Genomic DNA, 20,100 nt, shown 5'->3' with positions numbered 1-20,100 from the left:
AATTAAAAAATAAAAATAAAAAAAATAAAATTATATTAGAAAGGCAGGAAGTGAACAAATGTAACAGTTAGTGATTGTAAAAGTACCAGATGGAGGGGTAGGATTTAATAAGCTTTGCTTCTTCCTACTCCTTTCAGACATGTGGAACTGGGAACTGATTATGGGATGCACTCAATTGGAATCTGATGCATGTTCAAATGAAAAAAACATTACCATTTTGCTAAAAGGTCTTTGCATTTTGGTTGCACTGGTTATTCATAGGAAAAAATAATTATAAAATTATAATTATAAAATAATTCATAGGAAAGAACTGTAAGCCTGTTGGGCCAGAAGATCTTAGGACTAGTCTTCCTAAAGTCTCATGCATGCAGGCCAAACCTCAGTGTAGAATAGTTTTATATTTGAAGTCTCTTATGTGGCTTTTTGGTGTTTTATTGTACTGGATGTCGAACATATTTGAAAGTCTAAAACCATTGTTCCCAGTTTCACCGCATTCAACACTCCAGACTACTTCCTTCCTTGATTTGTGTAGAAAGGGGTCCTGTAATCGAATAAAAGACCCCTCCCCTGCCCCCCCCCTCCCCTCCTAACATACCACGTACACACACATTTTTACAGGCTGGTGTATAAAGTTAATAGGCTGCATTTTTTTCTGCAAAGCCCAGCTTGCTCAGTGGAAATTGAGCCGGGTAGAATTTCAGTTTCCTAATGTTGAAGTTTATAAGACTCAGATAAAAAATGTTGCTATGGTGATTTGACCACAACATGGCAATTACCAAGATGCAGGCCGCGAGCGCTGACAAACACGCTAGTTGAATGCAATTAAGTAAAAAAGCAACAACAACAATGTGCTGCAGGAGTAAGGGAAGGAGGAAGGCGGCCATTGTGTACTTTATTTCTACACATGCATATTGTCCTCGATGATGTAAACACCATGGACGCATATTCTTATATATTGTATACATCATATATTCTTCACCGCAGCTTCAAAGAAGGCTGCAGCAACCTCATCAAAACTGCACGAGCGCCACCCCCACCTGCCCTGCGAACGGCAAAATCAAAATACGGATTTGGTAATTGGCTGACTTCAAAGTGCAGGTTATTGGCTGGCATTTATTGCCGCCGCGGTGATGCTGTGGGCTGCTTTTCTTCTTGTTTCTCAGGCTGCCTCGTTGGCGCAAAACCCAATCTGACGAGTTTTGAGAAGCACGGGAACAGAAACTATCAGAAAAGGACACAAGAAGTTTGGTTAAAAAAGGGCATTTTATGAACGCATGTGGATACTCAACATGCTTCCAGCAACAATAACATAAAAGTGATGAAGAAGATATGATGCAAACATACTGTAAAAAGCATTTCCATTCATATTGGAAGGTTGTTACATCATCAACATTCTAGAAAAATCCTTCTTTACATGAAAAATGCCCTGGCATGTCTGTTTTTACTGTTTAATAATAGAATTGAAGTACTTCTTCAACAATCACAAAAGTTTGGCTAATTTGGACTGCTGATGCCCCCTACTGGCAATCACATGAAACTGCAACAGGCACCTTAGAATCCACTTCACTGACAGGGACAAAAGCTGCGGATCCCACCGCCAACCGTCTTCCCGGTTGTCCATCGTTTCTTCGCCCACCGGATGAAAGTGAGTCACTGCGTGGCGTTTATGGGCCTTCAAAAGTCACTGAGGATGCTGATGTCGGCCAAGTCTTTGCGGTAGCGGTGGGAGGCCAAGGAGAGCAAGAAGGACCACTTGAGGCTCATGCAGCTCCAGACGCAGGCTAGGTACAGGCTGCTGGGGTCGGTCAGGGCTGCAGGGAAGAGAAACAGTGGACACCGTGCGTTACGGTCCAGAAACCTCACAGCATGCGTGACAACACTTATTCTGTTGTATGAAATATGACATATGAAATATGTCATATGTAATAGCAACCCGTGGATTTACACATTCAGTTTCTATCTCCTGCCATCTGGTGGCAACCGGGTCATTGGAACGGATCACATCTGGACCGTTCAGGTTGTCAGGTAGAAGATGTTTGGCCGCCTCTCCTCAGTTCTAAAGAGGAGTGAGGGCGGCCATCTTGGAGACGAGCTATCTTCGCACAGACTATGCCGTCCTTTTTCATCGCTTATTCGATTTAGTAATTTAGCCTCCAATAACGATGCAGATGTGTCCATGACCATTGTTACTCCTGAATGGATTTCTCTCAAACGACTGTTGTTGTATCGCTGTATCTCAACGACTGTCCTTGTATCTCAACGACTGTCGTTGTATCACTGTATCTCAACGACAGTTGTCGTACCGCAACGAGAGTTGTTGAGATATGACGACAGTCGTTGAGATACAGCAATACGAAGACAGTATCGCAACGACTGTCGTCGTATCGCAACGACTGTCGTCGTATCGCAACGACTGTCGTCGTATCGCAACGACTGTCGTCGTATCGCAACGACTGTCGTCGTATCGCAACGACTGTCGTCGTATCGCAACGACTGTCGTCGTATCGCAACGACTGTCGTCGTATCGCAACGACTGTCGTCGTATCGCAACGACTGTCGTCGTATCGCAACGACTGTCGTCGTATCGCAACGACTGTCGTCGTATCGCAACGACTGTCTTTCTATATCAACGACTGTCGTCGTATCGCAACGACTGTCGTCGTATCGCAACGACTGTCGTCGTATCGCAACGACTGTCGTCGTATCGCAACGACTGTCGTCGTATCGCAACGACTGTCGTCGTATCGCAACGACTGTCGTCGTATCGCAACGACTGTCGTCGTATCGCAACGACTGTCGTCGTATCGCAACGACTGTCGTCGTATCGCAACGACTGTCGTCGTATCGCAACGACTGTCGTCGTATCGCAACGACTGTCGTCGTATCTCAACGACTGTCGTCGTATCGCAACGACTGTCGTCGTATCTCAACGACTGTCGTCGTATCGCAACGACTGTCGTCGTATCTCAACGACTGTCGTCGTATCGCAACGACTGTCGTCGTATCGCAACGACTGTCGTCGTATCGCAACGACTGTCGTCGTATCGCAACGACTGTCGTCGTATCGCAACGACTGTCGTCGTATCGCAACGACTGTCGTCGTATCGCAACGACTGTCGTCGTATCGCAACGACTGTCATCGTATCGCAACAACTGTCATCGTATCGCAACGACTGTCATCGTATCGCAACGACTGTCATTGTATCACAACTGTCTTTCTATATCAACGACTGTCGTCGTATCGCAACGACTGTCGTTGTACCTCAACGACTGTCTTTGTATTGCTGTATCTCAACGTATCTCAACAACTGTCGTATCGCAACGAGTGTCATATCGCAACGACTGTCGTCGTATCGCAACGACTGTCGTCGTATCGCAACGACTGTCGTCGTATCGCAACGACTGTCATCGTATCGCAACAACTGTCATCGTATCGCAACGACTGTCATTGTATCACAACAACTGTCTTTCTATATCAACGACTGTCGTCGTATCGCAACGACTGTCGTTGTACCTCAACGACTGTCTTTGTATTGCTGTATCTCAACGTATCTCAACAACTGTCGTATCGCAACGAGTGTCGTATCGCAACGACTGTCGTATCGCAACGACTGTCGTATCGCAACGACTGTCGTATCGCAACGACTGTCGTCGTGCACCACAATAGTGAAACCGTGCCCGTTTTGTGTTATTGTTTTTATGCGGAAGAAATATTATCTGGAAGAATACCACCTGAAGCTTCTGTGACACACATGGACAACCACTCTAAGCAAAACCGCCTGGTGGTACTTTTGTGTTGCAGTACCACCATAATGGGATCTGCTCGCCAGTCGTCGTGGAGATGATGACTAAGCGCAAGTGTTGGTTTCGTTAAGTCAGGTTTAATCATTGCTGTTTTTAGCTTGATCCTTTTACTTCCTGTTTCAGTTCCCATTCCCGTGTGCTGGATAGGACTCTCAGGTGATATTATGAAGTTTTACCGAGTACAAAGTACTAGTGTTGTCCATATGTGTGAACAGTGAGTAAAAGTGTAGACCGCTAAGTCATCTTTTGTCATGGCTGCCTCGTGCTTGTCAAAGTACTACATATAACATTTCAACGGTAAGAATGCTTAGTCTTCATTAGATTAGTTGATTATAGTTTGCTACTTTAACGAGGCGAGGCTGTCCCCCCAAGACACACTAACAACAAGTTCGGCTTTACTTACATTCGTCGTTTTGTATTGCGACGGACAGGAACGTGATAAAAGCCACGACCGCCAGCAGAGAGAAGAAAACACCCACGATGAAGAAAAACCTGAGACCCTTCAACCAGGTCCGCCAGTGGTCCTGCAGGTACATGACGTGGGTGATTAGGGTCCACAGTGCCAGAACACCTGAAGGACAGAACACATTTGTAAGCAGAGTTTAAGCTAGCTTGACTATAGGGGTGTTATTTCATGTCTAGAGGGCTCTAATAACGTTAAAAACGGTGTTTAGAAAGTCATACAGAGGTTTTCTATGCTCTAAGAAATATTCCATTTAATATTGGATCTCACTTATCACGGTCGTTTATCAAACCAATGAACCGTGATAAACGAGGGATGACCATAATACGTACTGTAATATGAAAAGAGTACAGAAAAGTTGAAATGAAAGTTTTCAATAATAAGTGTCAACAACGCTGCACACGTATTGCATAATTCTGCTGGATTTTGACCCTCCTGATCACATCATGACACAGCAAGTGTCCAGAAGCCGAGTCAGCGAATGCATCTGGTCCCGTCACGGTGTGTGTTCCACTTTGTGTAGCACCAGCTTGTCATGTGGACAGGAAATAAGATGCACCATGGGAATGCAGGTACAGGTACAATAATAATAAAAAGTCAGCTGGATTGTAGGACAAAACAGAAGTTAGACATTTATAAACCTAATCTAAGGTGTAAAGTCTAAAGTCTGCTTTGTGTCACTTGGAATCTGATCACATTTACTTGAATTTCTACCAATTGTTGCCGATTTGAAACCATAGCCATTTAAACTTAAACACTTGCCAACGGGATGGGAGGTAAAAATAAAACAACATTCACACCGTAAGATGAAACACAACATGTTATTATGGATTTGGATACAAAAAATAACATAATTCCCTGTATGTACTGTATGTGGTAGAAAAGGTTTAAATTATACATTTTTAAATGTGAATTGTTTTTTTGCGGTAGTAACTAAAAAGTTACCTTCAGTGGCGTCATAAGCCCCCCTAAATAATTTGATCTTTTTTATAGATTTTTTTAATGGATTTTGACAAATTTCATATAATAGGCCCCCTCGTGAAATGTTCCTAAGCCCCCCTAAATAATTGAATATTTTTATAGATTTTTTAAATTTAAAAAATCTGACAAATTTCATACAATAGGGCCCCCTTAAAACCCTAAATAATTGGATATTTTTTTATTGATTTTTTAAAAAATGTTATTGATTTTTCCTTTTTTTTACAAATAAAATATTTTACTAATTTTATATAATAGGGCAAAAGCAAGCAAATACTACTACTACTACTACTACTACTAGGCTGTTGTTCCTAAACCCCCCCCTAAATAATTGGACATTTTTTGATTTTTTTTTTTTTACAAAAAAAGTCTGACAAATTTAATTTAATAGGGTCCCTCTAAAATGTTCTTAAGCCCTCCTAAATAATTTGCTATTTTTTATTGATTTTTTTACAAAAAAAATGTCTGACAAATTTAATTTAATAGGGTCACTCTAAAATGTTCTTAAGCCCCCCTAAATAATTTGCTATTTTTTATTGATTTTTTTACAAAAAAAATGTCTGACAAATTTAATTTAATAGGGTCCCTCTAAAATGTTCTTAAGCCCCCCTAAATAACTTGATATTTTTATTGATTTTAAAAAACATTTTATTGATTTTTTTTACAAAAAAATCTGACAAATTTTATATAATAGGGCAAAAGCAAGCAAATACTACTACTACTACTACTACTACTACTACTAGGCTGTTGTTCTTAAGCCCCCCCTAAATAATTGGACATTTTTTGATTTTTTTTTTTTTACAAAAAAAAATCTGACAAATTCAATTTAATAGGGTCCCTCTAAAATGTTCTTAAGCCCTCCTAAATAATTTGCTATTTTTTATTGATTTTTTTACAAAAAAAATGTCTGACAAATTTAATTTAATAGGGTCCCTCTAAAATGTTCTTAAGCCCCCCTAAATAACTTGATATTTTTATTGATTTTAAAAAACATTTTATTGATTTTTTTTTACAAAAAAATCTGACAAATTTTATATAATAGGGCAAAAGCAGGCTAATAAGCAATCCAATAGGCAGGCTAATACTAGCCTACTACTAGTAGTAGTAATAGTAGTAATAATCAGAAGAAGGATGATGATAGTAATAATAATAGGCTAATGAATAGTATAATAATGATTATTATATCATTATGTGTACTTGTGTCAATTTAATGGTGGCCTAAAACAATTGAGTATCTCTACTAAATCTGTCCAAAAGTGGAAAGTTATATATGTATTTGTTTTTTGGATATTTTTGAATGTCTACTACATTCATTCATATCCTGTGCATCTCCAGGGGGCTAAGCCCCCCCTGTCCTCAGAAGCTAGTGACGCCCCTGGTTACCTTCCCGTCCAACAATTAGTATGGCTTCCATGAGGATACTTTATTATTACATTTATATTTTAAATATGTCCTTTCCTCCAAACCGTACCTCCAAGTGGAAAAGCTCAGGTCTGTTTACCTGACAGTCCTCCCATGGCTGCCGTCCACGGCTGTCTGTACACGACGTTCCACACCAGAAAGACCGACAAGCCCACGACCAGGCCAACCGAGGAGTAGGCAACACGGAGGTACATTTTGTTGACGTGCATGATGACAACAAAAACAAGATAAAACAGACAGCGAATGTCTCGAAGAGCTGCGAGCTTCTTTAAAACAACAAAATCCTCCACTCGGTCCGCTAACACAAGCCAAAAGGCGTGGGTGTGACCAAATAGGTTTCACTCATGTCACACACAAAAAAGACGTCCGCCATGGTGAAACGTTGAGGTGTTTACAATCCAAACCTCGTAAAGAAACGTGTCTACGTGACGTCATCTAATTCTGGCCAAATAAACGCGGCTGCTCCTCCAATGTTGTGGGAGCATGGCGCCCTCTAGGGGAGCAGATAGGAACACCCACATCATTTCTTGCTGCTAGCCTGCCACACAATCAAAGTTGCTTTGTTTTTTATTTGCAACAAATAATTGTCTTGATGAAAACAAATATAAGTTGCGATAGGTACATTTATTTATAAATTAATTAATTAATAAAAATGAATGAAATTATAAAGTAGTATGTACTACCAACCGCCTCACCTAACATCAACCGGGAGAGGCCCCACATAATAATTGTAGAGAAAATGGATGGATGGAATTATGCTTATTTTAACATTGACATAAAAATGCTTCCACAACCTTTATAAACACAAAAGCAGCATAATGTAATAACGTAACTGTCGTGTCCACCAAACGTTCTGTTTGGAAGGGCAGCCATTAAGGTGGGTGTCCCGTATGTCCAACTGGAGGACGGTGGTAAGATGTATTAGAGGTGTGACAGAAGAGTTCAGGTGGAGGTGGGAGTGCATCAGGGATCAGCTCTGAGCCCCTTCCCGTTTGCTATGGTGATGGACAGGCTGACAGATGAGCTTAGACGAGCATCTCCATGGACTGTGATGTTTGCAGATGACATTTGGATTTGTAGTGAGGGTAGGGAACAGGTGGAGGAGATGCTAGAGAAGTGGAGGTTTGCCCCGGGAAGGAGAAGAATGAAGATTAGCCGCAGCAAAATGGAGTATATTTGTGTGAATGAGAGGGACCCAAGTAGAAGAGTGAGGTTACAGGGAGAAGAGATACAGAAGGTATGAAGTATCACACGTGATGTGTGATAGAAGAGTTTCAGCTAAAATGAAAGGTATCCAAAACTGTGGTGAGGCCAGCCATGTTGTTTGCTCTGGAGACAGGAAGCAGAACTGGAGGTAGCAGAGATGAGGATGCTGAGGTTCTCATTGGGAGTGACCAGGATGGATAGGATCAGGAAGGAGTACATTACATGTTAGAGGCCTTGGAGATAAACCAGTTATTAGCCAGACAGAGATCATTGGGACATGTCCAGAGGAGAGATAGTGAACATATTGGTGGAAGGATGCTACCAATATTTGGGTATCTGTGAGAAAAAGCTAAATTTGACTTAAATGTACTTGATGATGGAATATAGACTTTCAAAAAGGAGGTTCAAACAACCTGTAAGAAGTAACAGCTTTAATGAGGATTGTGCAAAGCCAGTATTTGATTCCCTATTTGAACATAAACAGCTGCACATCACAAGAACAGCAAATGGAAAAAATACAATTTGAATATCATACAAATATTTAATTCATGTCTTCCCAACATCAACGGTTATGGAGTGAAATTACCAAACAAAAGGTGACAGCTAAACATGACACACTGTGCTAAAAATAGCTATAAAGAAACAAAAATCCAAAAAATGTGTTATTCCTTTCACCATAGAAGACAAAAACATAGGTTACAGTAACGTTCCATACGTCGTTCCAGGTGGTTGATCAATGTTATGTTTATAACAAAATAAAAAAAGAATACTTGAGGTCAGAAAAGGCAAACAAATACAAACAGATACAGTCGACAGTGTATGAAAACATGATGAAAAACGGCTGAAATCTTGCATGAAAAAGAAAACAACACGTAGTGTCACTTAAATACTGATTACTGCAAAGTACTGCAAACTCATCCAGTTGACGACTGTTTACATATTTAACCATTGGGCTGTAATATGGTTCAAATAATTAGCATATGTTACATTTTCTTTACATACATAAGCGCTACATTCTTTAAGATATTAAATTAAGTTTTAGTGCAAACATTTCCGTCCATCAGTATACTCCAGGGCAGCTGTAGCTACAGATATAGTTTACCATCACTATGAAGCGCTTTGGGTGTCAATAGCTTTGTTATGGCGGCAATGCCAAGGGGAAGTAAACGCATCTTCCTTCAATTGGTCAGGATATTTCAATGATTTTGTTGAAACACATTTTCTATATCTTTCATTACATATTTCAATATTTGTCTTATTTTTCGTAGTGTTTATTTGTGAAATATCCGGTGGCATTGTAGTAAAAGATGCATAAGGTGTTGAAAGAAGAGCTGTAATATTGCTAAAATAAAAAGCCATTGTTGAGCATATCGAACAAAAATCCATCCATCCCTTTTTTATATCGCTTATCCTTATTAGGGTCGCTGGGGTACGCTGGAGCCTATCCCAGCCGACTTCAGGCGAGAGGCGGGCTACATCCTGGACACCCTGGACTGGAATGTGGGAGGAAACCGGAGTACCCGTAGAAAACCTGCACGCACTGGGACAACATGCAAAGTCCACACAGAGATGCCGAAGCGGGGACTCGAACCAAGGCACTCATTACATACAAACCATTACGTTATGAATGAATGAAAAATTAAAAATACTTGGCAGAATTTTTTTCATTTTCCATTTTTTGTAATACTTGGCAGAAAGTCATCAAAATAAAAAACACCCAATTTTTTCCTCATCCTGTCAACGGTGCTTCCGTCCCGGTAAATTCTCTGAACCAGTATGTCGTCCTTGGCGACCACCACCAGGTCACACCATGCCATGCCCGTCACCATCAGCTCCCCCTGGATGTGCGTGTAGTGGGGGGCGTTGGTTTTCAGGCGCACCACTCCGTTCTCGGAACTCAAAAAGCGGCAGGCCATGAAGCTCTGGAAGGCGGAGCAGCTGACGTGGACCAGTCCAAAGCTGGGATCCTCCTTGGGGTCGTACACCATGCCGTGCGGCAGCGCCCCCAGCCATGGAGTATTCGGGTGGACAACATTACCGCACGGCGACCAGTTGACACACATACTGCGACAGTACTCTCGGAGCGCTTGACTCTTCACCTCCTCTTCCTCCTCTGATGTGTGAGAACAGCTTTTGTTGGCCATCTTGAGTACCAGAAGCTTTTGGTCGCTCTGTTTCTGGGGCAGCTGTGGGAACGGAGGAGCATCGTTGTGATACGTGAAGGCCTGTCTGGATGATTGGCAGGGCCAGCCAGGACCTTTGGGCACATTGCCGAGAGCCGTTTGCATGAATTCAAAATCATCTTGGGTAACAACTTTGGTAATCAGAGGTTGCTTGTCTTCTGGAAAGTCCTTGCAGGCTTGGAAAAGTCTGGTCAGAAAAGGTCGGCGACCTGGCGGGCCGGTAACAACGCTGCAAGGCTTGTAGGGCCTCATCCTGGAAGAAGGAACCATACCAGATCGGTAAAGCAAGAGCGCAAACACGATGACAAAATGGCGCTTTCACCGTTCTTACCTCGGAAATTCTAGGATGGTCTTCTGTAGCGTGTCTTCTGTTAGCTTGTTTTTGGAAGAAGAAAAATAGAAGCTAGTTATTGTATGCAATCAAACATATCTGAGCTACGTAGCGTAGTTTCTAATTGGCTAAATGCTTCAAGGGATTATGCTAACGTGGCTTTGTATTTGTTTGGTTTGATCGAGATCGATTCAAATATGTAATATTCAATAAAAACATGTTAATGTAGTTTGAATTTAACCAAGTACCGTATTTTCCGGACTATAAGTCACACTTTTTTTCATAGGTTGGCTGTTCCTGCGACTTATACTCCAGAGCGACTTATAAATGAAAAAAGTGTTTATGTTACATAAACACTGGACACTGTTTATGTTTATTTTTCATGTAGCTGAATAAGCATTGTGTTAGCATATCTTACACCTATTCAGCCTGTTCTCTATTCTTTTATTGTTAGAACTTGCCTTTCAAGAGGATGTAATGTTTTGGTTAAGTAGTATGGAAAATAAATTACCCGCAAAAAATGCGACTTATAGTCCGGTGCGACTTATGTATGTTTTTTTCTACCTAATTATGCATTTTTGGCCTTGTGTGACTTATACTCCGGAGCGACTTATGTATGTTTTTTTTCTGCTAATTATGCATTTTTGGCCTTGTGCGACTTACACTCCGGAGCGACTTATACTCCAGAAAATATGGTAGTTCTCCAACCTTGTCATGTGACCAAATATGCCAACCTGTCCTATAAACGGCCTAATATTTCCTTTCTATTAGTTTGATCTACGCCACATGGGTCCAACTCATGTCCGGGGGCCAAATCTGGCCTACGTGGAAATTGGAGTTGGCCTGTTACAGTGATCTGCATAATTAAGAAATTTCTTCAGTATGAACTACTAAGTTCCTTTTTCAGTGCTATGGTCGTCATCACAGTTTTCCTCTTTGTCCTGCCATCCGATTAAAGAAGGACTACAGAGACCAAAAAAAAGACCTAGGCAGAGGTGGTAGGAGAGTAATGCCTTATTTCGAGGAGCTCAAAAAATAAAGCACAATAGTCCCCTTTAACTTTTACAGTTATAGGATTAAGTAGTAAGTTAGCTCTCTTTCTACGCTAATATTAGCATCTAACTATCCAGTTATCTTACCTAAACGACGGTCCTGTTTCATCGTTGTGCTTCCTTTCCAGGTGCTTGTGCACCTCAGTTGCCTTCCACGGCAAACGTTTTGCACAGATTTCATTGCACACTTTGCTCTTTTTTTTTTTTTTTTTTAATGCTCCCACACTTTTGAGCTCCGTTTCCGCCGTGGAGCCATGATACCTTAGCCCGTCCGGTATAACTTCCAGGTTTTGAGAGAAAAACAAAGATGTTGATGATTTTAATAGTTGACTTAATGACTAGTCAACTCATCGTGGCAGCGCTACAAATAACCACAAATAGCAAAAACAAAAATAAGCATTTACCTTTTTGGATGGATATTTTGGCGGCTCCAGAGATCCTAGATCTTTGTTCAAGATTCCCTCAATGCTGCTTGGCAGAGGGCATTCTGAGTCGGTGTTGAGGTTTCCAAAAGCCATATCCTGGAGTGGGGTGGTGGTGTCATGCCTTCCAGTGTCCATCTTGTTGCTGTCACGTTCAAGACACTCAACGGTACTGGTATTCTCAGTACTCATTTCTTCTTCTGGTGCCAAGATTTTATCACATCCAATTTGCTGCCTTTTTGGTATGCTCTGCGGCTCGGAAATGGAGATCTCAGAGCCGTCTTGTATTTCAGCCACTGGTGTAGATACCTCCATGTTGGCCACATTAGGTACCTCAGCCAGTGGTTCCAGTGTATACGGCTCAGATACTTTGATGTCCAACATTTCAGGCAACGACGCAGATATTTCTGCTTGCTCCTCTTTGGGAATATTAGTGGTTGGCTGCAAAGCTTCGTTAGGTTCCTCTTTAATAACCAGTGGCTCGGATGAATCAAATTGCTCTGTCGGCTCCATTTTTGGTATTTTGGCTAGTGGCTCTGCTGAGTCTCGCTCAGGTGTTTGTTCGCTGACAGTAGTAGGTAATCTTTTTTGATCTATTGGGGGAAAGAAAACAAACATTATGGACAGAAAAACAACTTTTACTGTATTTTTTGAACCGCATCCGCTAAAGAAAGGCGTCTTTGCAAGCAGCCGTTGCTTGGACAGAGCAAAGGAAATGATTTGACATTCATGAATGCATGATCCATGCATTCATCACAACCAGAATTGAATACTGCAACAGCATTCTCTACGGTACACCTTCCAAAAACATCAACAAACTACAATATATTCAGAACTCCGCTGCCCGCCTCCTCACCTCCACCCGCTCCCGTCAACACATTACCCCTGTCCTCCAAAACCTCCACTGGCTTCCTGTTCCCCAACGCATTCACTTCAAAATTCTTCTCATCACCTACAAAGCCCTCCACGATCTGACCCCCCCATATCTCACAGACATCCTCCATCCACACAATCCCCCGCGTCCCCTTCGCTCCTCAGACTCCAACATCCTGGCACTCCCCTGTAAGACCAAGCTCCGAACCTGGGGTGACAGAGCCTTCTCCATCGCTGCCCCCACCCTCTGGAAGTCTTTGCCCCATTCACTCCGTGCTTGCCCTGACCTTCCCAGTTTCAAAAATACAACTAAAAACCCACCTCTTTAAATCTGGTGCTTTTATTCAACTCCATTCTTCTGTAAAGTGTCTTTGAGTATTTTGAAAAGCAATATACAAATAAAATGTGTTATTATTATTATTATTAAGTCAAATGCAAAAGACCAAAGTGGAGAATGCAACAAGGCTCTCTGTGGAGACACTAGCACGTCCTCCTCCCCAAATTGAGGCCCTTAATTAAGGCTGACTAAGAAGGCCTCTAACAGGACGGTTTCAAGATGGCGCCTAGTGGCATCAACTCAAGGTGTCCATATGAAAATGTTTTCCAATTTAGTTCAAGTGTGTGCCTACTTTCAGTCACACTGTGTCGCTGATGCGCCTAAATGTATTAAATATACATCTTTTTTCAAGTGTGCTTGCCTTGCATATAAAACTAACAGTTACTACTTGGCAATCAGTCGGTCTATTAGCCACAATCAAAAGAGGCGGGGTTTTAGCATTTCTAAATCAACAGTGTAAACACAACTTAAAGTAGAACTAAAGTAACGTTTAGCCGAACAGAACCTTTCGATCACTTTTACTACTTTAATTCAAAAGAAAAGCGAAGTTGGCAACCTTTTGCGGGTACTTGCATCGCTGGGTTAGTCGCGTTGTTCAGGAGGGAGCGCAGACATCGGATCTCCTCTTGGTAACTTTTCTCCATCTTCTCCACGTCTCGAAAGAACTCCGAAACCGCCGTGGTAATCCCGTCCATTAGTTTGTTTTTAAGAGTATGCATCGGCATGCTGAGTGTTGACATTTTGGGGAAATGAATGTTTGACAGGCGAGTCGATTATGCTTCTCCAATCACCAAGCGAGTGACATCGATTGAAAACACACACTACCCGGAAAAAGAATTCACATGCTGCTTCTTGTTTTGATTGGCAGTTGGCGAGCGGCTTGTGGTGTGCATTACCGCCACCTTCTGATAAGGAGGGTGTACTGCAAGAAAAAAAGCTGGCCCATGGCGCCACTTTGGGAATGGCCGGCTGTGTCTGTTTATGGATCTCTCCACATTTACAATTTTCCATCAAATAATTTGATGTATGACGCTTTACTTTTTTACCACTTGGTAGTTTAATTATTTAATGACACATTTAAGTAATAATTTAATGAAGGGCACATTTAATAACACATTAATGTATTTAATTCCAATGTTATTTATTACCGCTTTCATTGAACGGTGTGTTTAATTTATTGATTGATTGGTCACACTCTCAAGTGGTCCGGTGGACTTCCGGATACGTAGGTCTATGTGTACTGAGTGCTGGCAATCTGCAGCCCATATAAGGAATCCGGAACGCATTGATGCCACAAAATTCTGTGTTTGAAAAAAAAACAAACTCTCTCTACTTTCAGGGCTAACGTCCAAATGCGCAAACCTCATCTAAAAGTTTAATGCAAAAATACAACATTCAAACAACATTTATTGGTCAGAAAAGTGGAAAGAGCAAAATAGATCCACTTAGATCTTCCTTAGGGTTCTACACCAAGCTACTTAGTCCTCAGTTGGGTGGATAACCGAACCACAGGGCGACCGCTTGACACGCATATTGCGACATTGCAGACCGAGTGCTCCTCTCCAGGTGATGCAGAGCCAACATCTTTTAAGATTTGCCGGGCTTCATCCTGAAAGAAACCAGTCAACATTGATCGAAAGATATGAGGGAAAACTACTATTAGTAGTACAACATCCACTTTGCATCATTCTTACTTTGCAAGCCTCTGGATCGTCTCCTGGTGTGAGTCTTCTGGTGTCTTGGTTTAGGAATGATGTTCATGCAATACGAAAAAGAGCCAAAGTAAGACAATTTATTTGCTAACAATTCATGAAAGACATTTTCTAGGTTGAGCAAACTGAGCGCTAGCACACAACATACGCATATGTATACAACATACGCATATGTATACATACAGTGAAGAAAATAAGTATTTGAACACCCTGCTATTTTGCTATTTCTCCCACTTAGAAATCATGGAGGGGTCTGAAATTTTCATCGTAGGTGCATGTCCACTGTGAGAGAGATAAACTAAAAAGAAAAATCCAGAAATCACAATGCATGATTTTTTAACAATTTATTTGTGTGATACAGCTGCAAATAAGTATTTGAACACCTGTGTATCATCTAGAATTCTGACCCTGAAAGACCTGTTAGTCTGCCCATTAGAAGTCCACCTGCACTCCATGTATCATCCTGAATCAGATGCACCTGTTTGAGGTCGTTAGCTGCATAAAGACACCTGTCCACCCCATACAATCAGTAAGACTTTAACTTGTAACATGGCGAAGACCAAAGAGCTGTCCAAAGACACCAGAGACAAAATTGTACACCTCCACAAGGCTGGAAAGGGCTACGGAGCAATTACCAAGCAGCTTGGTGAAAAAAGGTCCACTGTTGGAGCTATCATTAGAAAATGGAAGAAGCTAAACATGACGGTCAATCTCAATCGGAGTGGAGCCCCATGCAAGATATCACCTCGTGGGGTCTCAATCATTCTAAGAAAGGTGAGGAATCAGCCCAGAACTACACGACAGGACTTGGTCAATGACCTGAAAAGAGCTGGGACCACCGTTTCCAAGGTTACTGTAGGTAATACACTAAGACGTCATGATGTGAAATCATGCATGGCACGAAAGGTTCCCCTGCTTAAACCAGCACATGTCAAGGCCCGTCTTAAGTTTGCATATGACCATTTGGATGATACAGAGGAGTCATGGGAGAAAGTTTTATGGTCAGATGAGACCAAAATAGAACTTTTTGGTCATAATTCCAATAAGCGTGTTTGGAGGAAGAAGAATGAAGAGTACAATCCGAAGAACACCATCCCTACTGTGAAGCATGGGGGTGGTAGCATCATGCTTTGGGGGTGTTTTTCTGCACATGGGACAGGACGAGTGCACTGCATTAAAGAGAGGATGACTGGGGCCGTGTATTGTGAGATTTTGGGGAACAACCTCCTTCCCTCTGTCAGAGCATTGAAGATGGGTCGTGGCTGGGTCTTCCAACACGACAACGACCCGAAGCACACAGCCAGGAAAACCAAGGAGTGGCTCCGTAAGAAGCATATCAAGGTTCTAGCATGGCCCAGCCAGTCTCCAGACCTGAACCCAATCGAAAATCTTTGGAGGGAGCTCAAACTCCGTGTTTCTCAGCGACAGCCCAGAAACCTGACTGATCTAGAGAAGATCTGTGTGGAGGAGTGGGCCAAGATCCCTCCTGCAGTGTGTGCAAACCTGGTGAAAAACTACAGGAAACGTTTGACCTCTGTAATAGCAAACAAAGGCTACTGTACCAAATATTAACATTCATTTTCTCAGGTGTTCAAATACTTATTTGCAGCTGTATCACACAAATAAATTGTTAAAAAATCATGCATTGTGATTTCTGGATTTTTCTTTTTAGTTTATCTCTCTCACAGTGGACATGCACCTACGATGAAAATTTCAGACCCCTCCATGATTTCTAAGTGGGAGAAATAGCAAAATAGCAGGGTGTTCAAATACTTATTTTCTTCACTGTATAAGTACACATATGTACTTTGACACGGCATCAAACAGCTCATTGTGTGGCTGAAAGAGCTCAACTGAAAGACAATAATGACACCATTGTCTTGGGCACACAGACACATAGCGAAAGTGTTATTAGCCACCATGAGACTCTTTTTCTCGACAACCTAATCATCGGGTTAGAAATCGAGAGGTCATAATGGACTCAAACCGAAATCAACACCAGAATCAAGGGAGTAGCTCGCTAGAGAGATCCAAGCCTTGGTCTCCGGCAGGCTACACTACTTCTCATCGGGCTCTCTAAACGAGCTGTAAAACACTGCTGCTCGAGTCCTGACTAGAACCAGGAAACACGACCATATTAGTCCAGTGCTCAGGTTTCTGCGCTGGCTTCCTGTCACTCAGAGAATAGATTATAAAACAGCTCTTTTCATGGTCTTGGTCATGGCGCCAAAGTACATTTGAGCCGCATAAACCATCTTCGGTTCTGAGAAGCTCAGGGAGATGTCTCCTGGGAGGTGTCCAAAGTCGGGACTAAACACGGTGGGGTTGCAATTCAGTTTTATGCTGCCAAAATCTGATATGTGCGAAAATCCTCAACTTTGGCGATGTTCATTTGACAACCGGTATTTTATTTGCACTCTTCATTTTGATGTATTTGTTTCATGGAATTTCATGGAATGATTTCGTGTGCCACTTAGGGATGATAGAAAAGTGCAAAAACAAGTGATACAGGAAACAGGTAATTAATAGTCAATAATAGAAACAAGAACATACTCAACCTTAACTTTGATGAGGGGTGATGATGGCATCCTGGAAGGTGGGACGGCACAGTAAGGGCACAAATAGTCTTCTGCGGTGGGAATGATGGCCTTTTTCCGTGTATGCTCCTCCTCAAAAAGTTCCTTGGGAAATGTCATTTCCCTCTAAAGACTGCTCAGAGCGACCGTGTGCTCTTCCACCAATCTTTGTCCATCTCCAGGTCCGTGGACTCCATCAGGACACTAGAGAGGCTGGCCTCAGTTTCAGCTTCCACTGGCCTCTTTGGAACTTGTTTCCAGGCTTAATCGTTGTGAGGACAATAGACTGTTCCCGACGTTCCAAACAGTTTGTTGTTGTTCCATACATGTCCGAGGTCACCTCATAGCACCTTTGGGTTGAGCTTCTTGAGAAGAATATGATTCTTCTAACGCTCTTTGGTGTTTTTGGAATGGTACACACGCAGTACTTTTATTTTGCAGTCCTGGCTGATATTACCCCACAGCCTTATTTGCATAGCCTTCTCGATCTTCTAGTTTCATCACAAACACTTGTTAGGAGAGGAAGCCCTGGTTGTCAACAAAGTCTTCAAATTCATCCTCAAATTTGTTGTTGCTTTCCTTTTCCGCCCTGGCAGCCTCCCCAGGCCTCAGCACACCATGGATCCCGCTTCTCTTTTTGAATTTGCAAAACCAGCCTTTACTGGCCTTGAACTCGTCGGCACTGCCCCCGGGGCTGTCTCGGGTCAGGGCATTATGGAGCTCCCTTGCCTTGTCGCATATGAGGGTCTCCGACACTGTGTCGCCCCTCAACTGTTTATGGGTGATCCACTCCAGCAGAACCTTTTCCACTTCTTCCACTTTATCGCTTCTTCTGCTGCTAAGTGTTTTTACCCCTTTTGCCACATCGGCAGCTTTGATGGCTTCTTTTCTCTTCAGGATGGTGGATATGGTTGACTTCGCCATATTGTATTGAATAGCCAGGTCCGAGACTCGGGTGCCGCACTCCCACTTGGCGATGAGTTCCTTTTTCAGGGCTATGGTCGTCATCACATTTTTCCTTTTGGGCCGGTCATCCTTGGTACTCCTCTGTGGTGACATTTGGGATATGTATCACACACAGGGAAGACAAAGAAAGCACAAATAGAGTTTCACAGTTAATCATCGAGATGCGTACTAGGCTGAGTTTTGGAAGTCAACACCCCTTTTATTCCAAATTTTACCCTTTACACTTATTTGATCATATTTTTTGGGTTAGTAAATATAATATTAGCTAATTAAATGCAACATTTCTTACATTTATTGATGCAATACCTCATTGGCCAATTTTGCCCAGTATTTTAAAAGCAAATGTAGCTTGGCAAACTCTTCTAATGGAATGTCAGTTTCTGCAAACATTGCTGCAAAATCCTCAACAAATTGTAATGCCCGTGTTTGTGGTTAAGGAAGATGTAGTCACTCATGCAATACCAATCGTAATGTAAGATATTTTAGCCGCCGTAACCGGCATCGTAACGCTCTCGCTTACATTAGCAAACATTACAGACAACACGGTATAAACATGCTGACTGCTAAATTATGCTAACCCAGCTAGCTTCCATTCGTGCTCCATGAGAAAAAAGTTTTGCCGTTTTGTCACCAAGTTTCACCGATGTTTCAGGCCGCTATATCAACACGTTTATTGATTAGTTAGTTAGTGTTTGTGATGAGATTCTGCCAGGATTATTAAGCGATCCGCAGGGGAAATATTTCCCACGCAGAAATTCCTTCTCCTTACAAAAGACAACACTTCATTCACAGGATGTCAATTTCTGCATGATTCCGCTTTTAACATTCACTTGTATTCTGAAGATCGCATAATAACAGCTTCCGCCACAAGATCGGGCCGATGCGGTTGCGGTATAACACTCCCTCGATAAGTGGGCCTCAAAGCTGGTTGCCACTCGACTCCTGTCACTCGCAAGAAAACGAAAACGCAACACCGACATGCGGACATATCTGCGGTGAAGTTAGTTTCACCTTGGATATTCAGCTCCATAGATAGAGCTGTAGTTACCCTTCACTAGGCCGGGATTGCTGTGTTATATAACCACTAGGGACCGTCATTAAATTACTATTGCGTCTAAGAGAGCTTGTTTAAAAAAAAGTCACACCAGGTTATAAGCATATATTTCTGAAAAATGTGGGTTCAAATCTAAATTATTGATATAAAAAACAGCTGAGGGTCCAATAGATTTACTAATGCAAGGCACCGACTAAGACACAGCTCTACTGACGATGATTTTCAGTGGTCATCATTACAAGGTAATATTTCTCGTACCTGGTCGTCTGTATGGTTGATGTGCTTGAGCAGATACATTATCATGGCATGAAGCGGGTAGAACTGAATACAGTCAAGTGGAGACAGAATTGTCCAGCGGAAAATGAGTATTCATGCCCTCTGGAGAAAACATTTCAAAGTAATTATGCAAATGTCAAGAAAGCATGAAAAAGATTTTACCTTTTTGTATGAGTTCTTTTGAAGTTCCAGTATTCCCTCACTACTAGTCGACCGAAAGCGTTCCGTTTGTCTGTGGAAGTTTCCAACAGCCATGTCCCGCAGCGAGGTCGTGATGTCACGCCTTTCAGCGTGTTCCTCTTGGGCATCACTTTTAAAACGCTCTACTGTGATGCAGTTGTTTGTTTGTTCGCTTTCTCGTTCTGGTACCTGGCACCCATCATATTCAAGTTGCCGCTCAATGGATATGTTGGGTGCTGACTTGGAAACCATTGCTGGTGATACG

The 20,100-nt window shown here is 42.1% G+C and overlaps 2 protein-coding genes across 2 annotated transcripts; both read right to left on the bottom strand.

Moving 5' to 3' along the window:
• Positions 1 to 943: 943 nt before the first annotated feature.
• slc48a1b (solute carrier family 48 member 1b) lies at positions 944 to 7,116 on the bottom strand. The gene is made up of 3 exons (XM_058054439.2): positions 6,747 to 7,116; positions 4,208 to 4,375; positions 944 to 1,811 (listed from the first exon to the last, which is right to left on the bottom strand). Exons 1-3 carry the CDS (start codon positions 6,874 to 6,876, stop codon positions 1,675 to 1,677), a joined length of 435 nt encoding a protein of 144 aa, XP_057910422.1. The 5' UTR covers positions 6,877 to 7,116; the 3' UTR covers positions 944 to 1,674.
• A 1,189-nt stretch (positions 7,117 to 8,305) lies between these two features.
• Positions 8,306 to 13,905, bottom strand: LOC131105917 (uncharacterized). The gene is made up of 4 exons (XM_058054427.2): positions 13,628 to 13,905; positions 11,844 to 12,454; positions 10,388 to 10,431; positions 8,306 to 10,309 (listed from the first exon to the last, which is right to left on the bottom strand). The coding sequence occupies exons 1-4, from the start codon at positions 13,809 to 13,811 to the stop codon at positions 9,538 to 9,540; spliced, it is 1,611 nt and encodes a 536-aa protein (XP_057910410.2). The 5' UTR covers positions 13,812 to 13,905; the 3' UTR covers positions 8,306 to 9,537.
• Positions 13,906 to 20,100: the final 6,195 nt, after the last annotated feature.

Source organism: Doryrhamphus excisus, linkage group LG18 (genome assembly GCF_037039965.1).
Source record: "Doryrhamphus excisus strain RoL-2023G ecotype Guam linkage group LG18, RoL_Dexc_Guam_v1.1, whole genome shotgun sequence".
Classification (NCBI taxonomy): domain Eukaryota; kingdom Metazoa; phylum Chordata; class Actinopteri; order Syngnathiformes; family Syngnathidae; genus Doryrhamphus; species Doryrhamphus excisus.
This window is presented reverse-complemented; position numbering and strand designations above follow the sequence as displayed.

Coding starts and splice junctions, on each gene's coding strand:
- slc48a1b (XM_058054439.2), bottom strand. CDS start 6,876: ATGCACGTCAACAAAATGTACCTCCGTGTTGCCTACTCCTCGGTTGGC. Junction 4,376..6,746: donor AGCCATGGGAGGACTGTCAG/GTAAACAGACCT, acceptor TCTGTCCTTCAG/GTGTTCTGGCACTGTGGACC. Junction 1,812..4,207: donor CGCAATACAAAACGACGAAT/GTAAGTAAAGCC, acceptor TCTTCCCTGCAG/CCCTGACCGACCCCAGCAGC.
- LOC131105917 (XM_058054427.2), bottom strand. CDS start 13,811: ATGTCAACACTCAGCATGCCGATGCATACTCTTAAAAACAAACTAATG. Junction 12,455..13,627: donor GATGCAAGTACCCGCAAAAG/GTTGCCAACTTC, acceptor TTCCCCCAATAG/ATCAAAAAAGATTACCTACT. Junction 10,310..10,387: donor ACCATCCTAGAATTTCCGAG/GTAAGAACGGTG, acceptor TCCTTCTTCCAG/GATGAGGCCCTACAAGCCTT.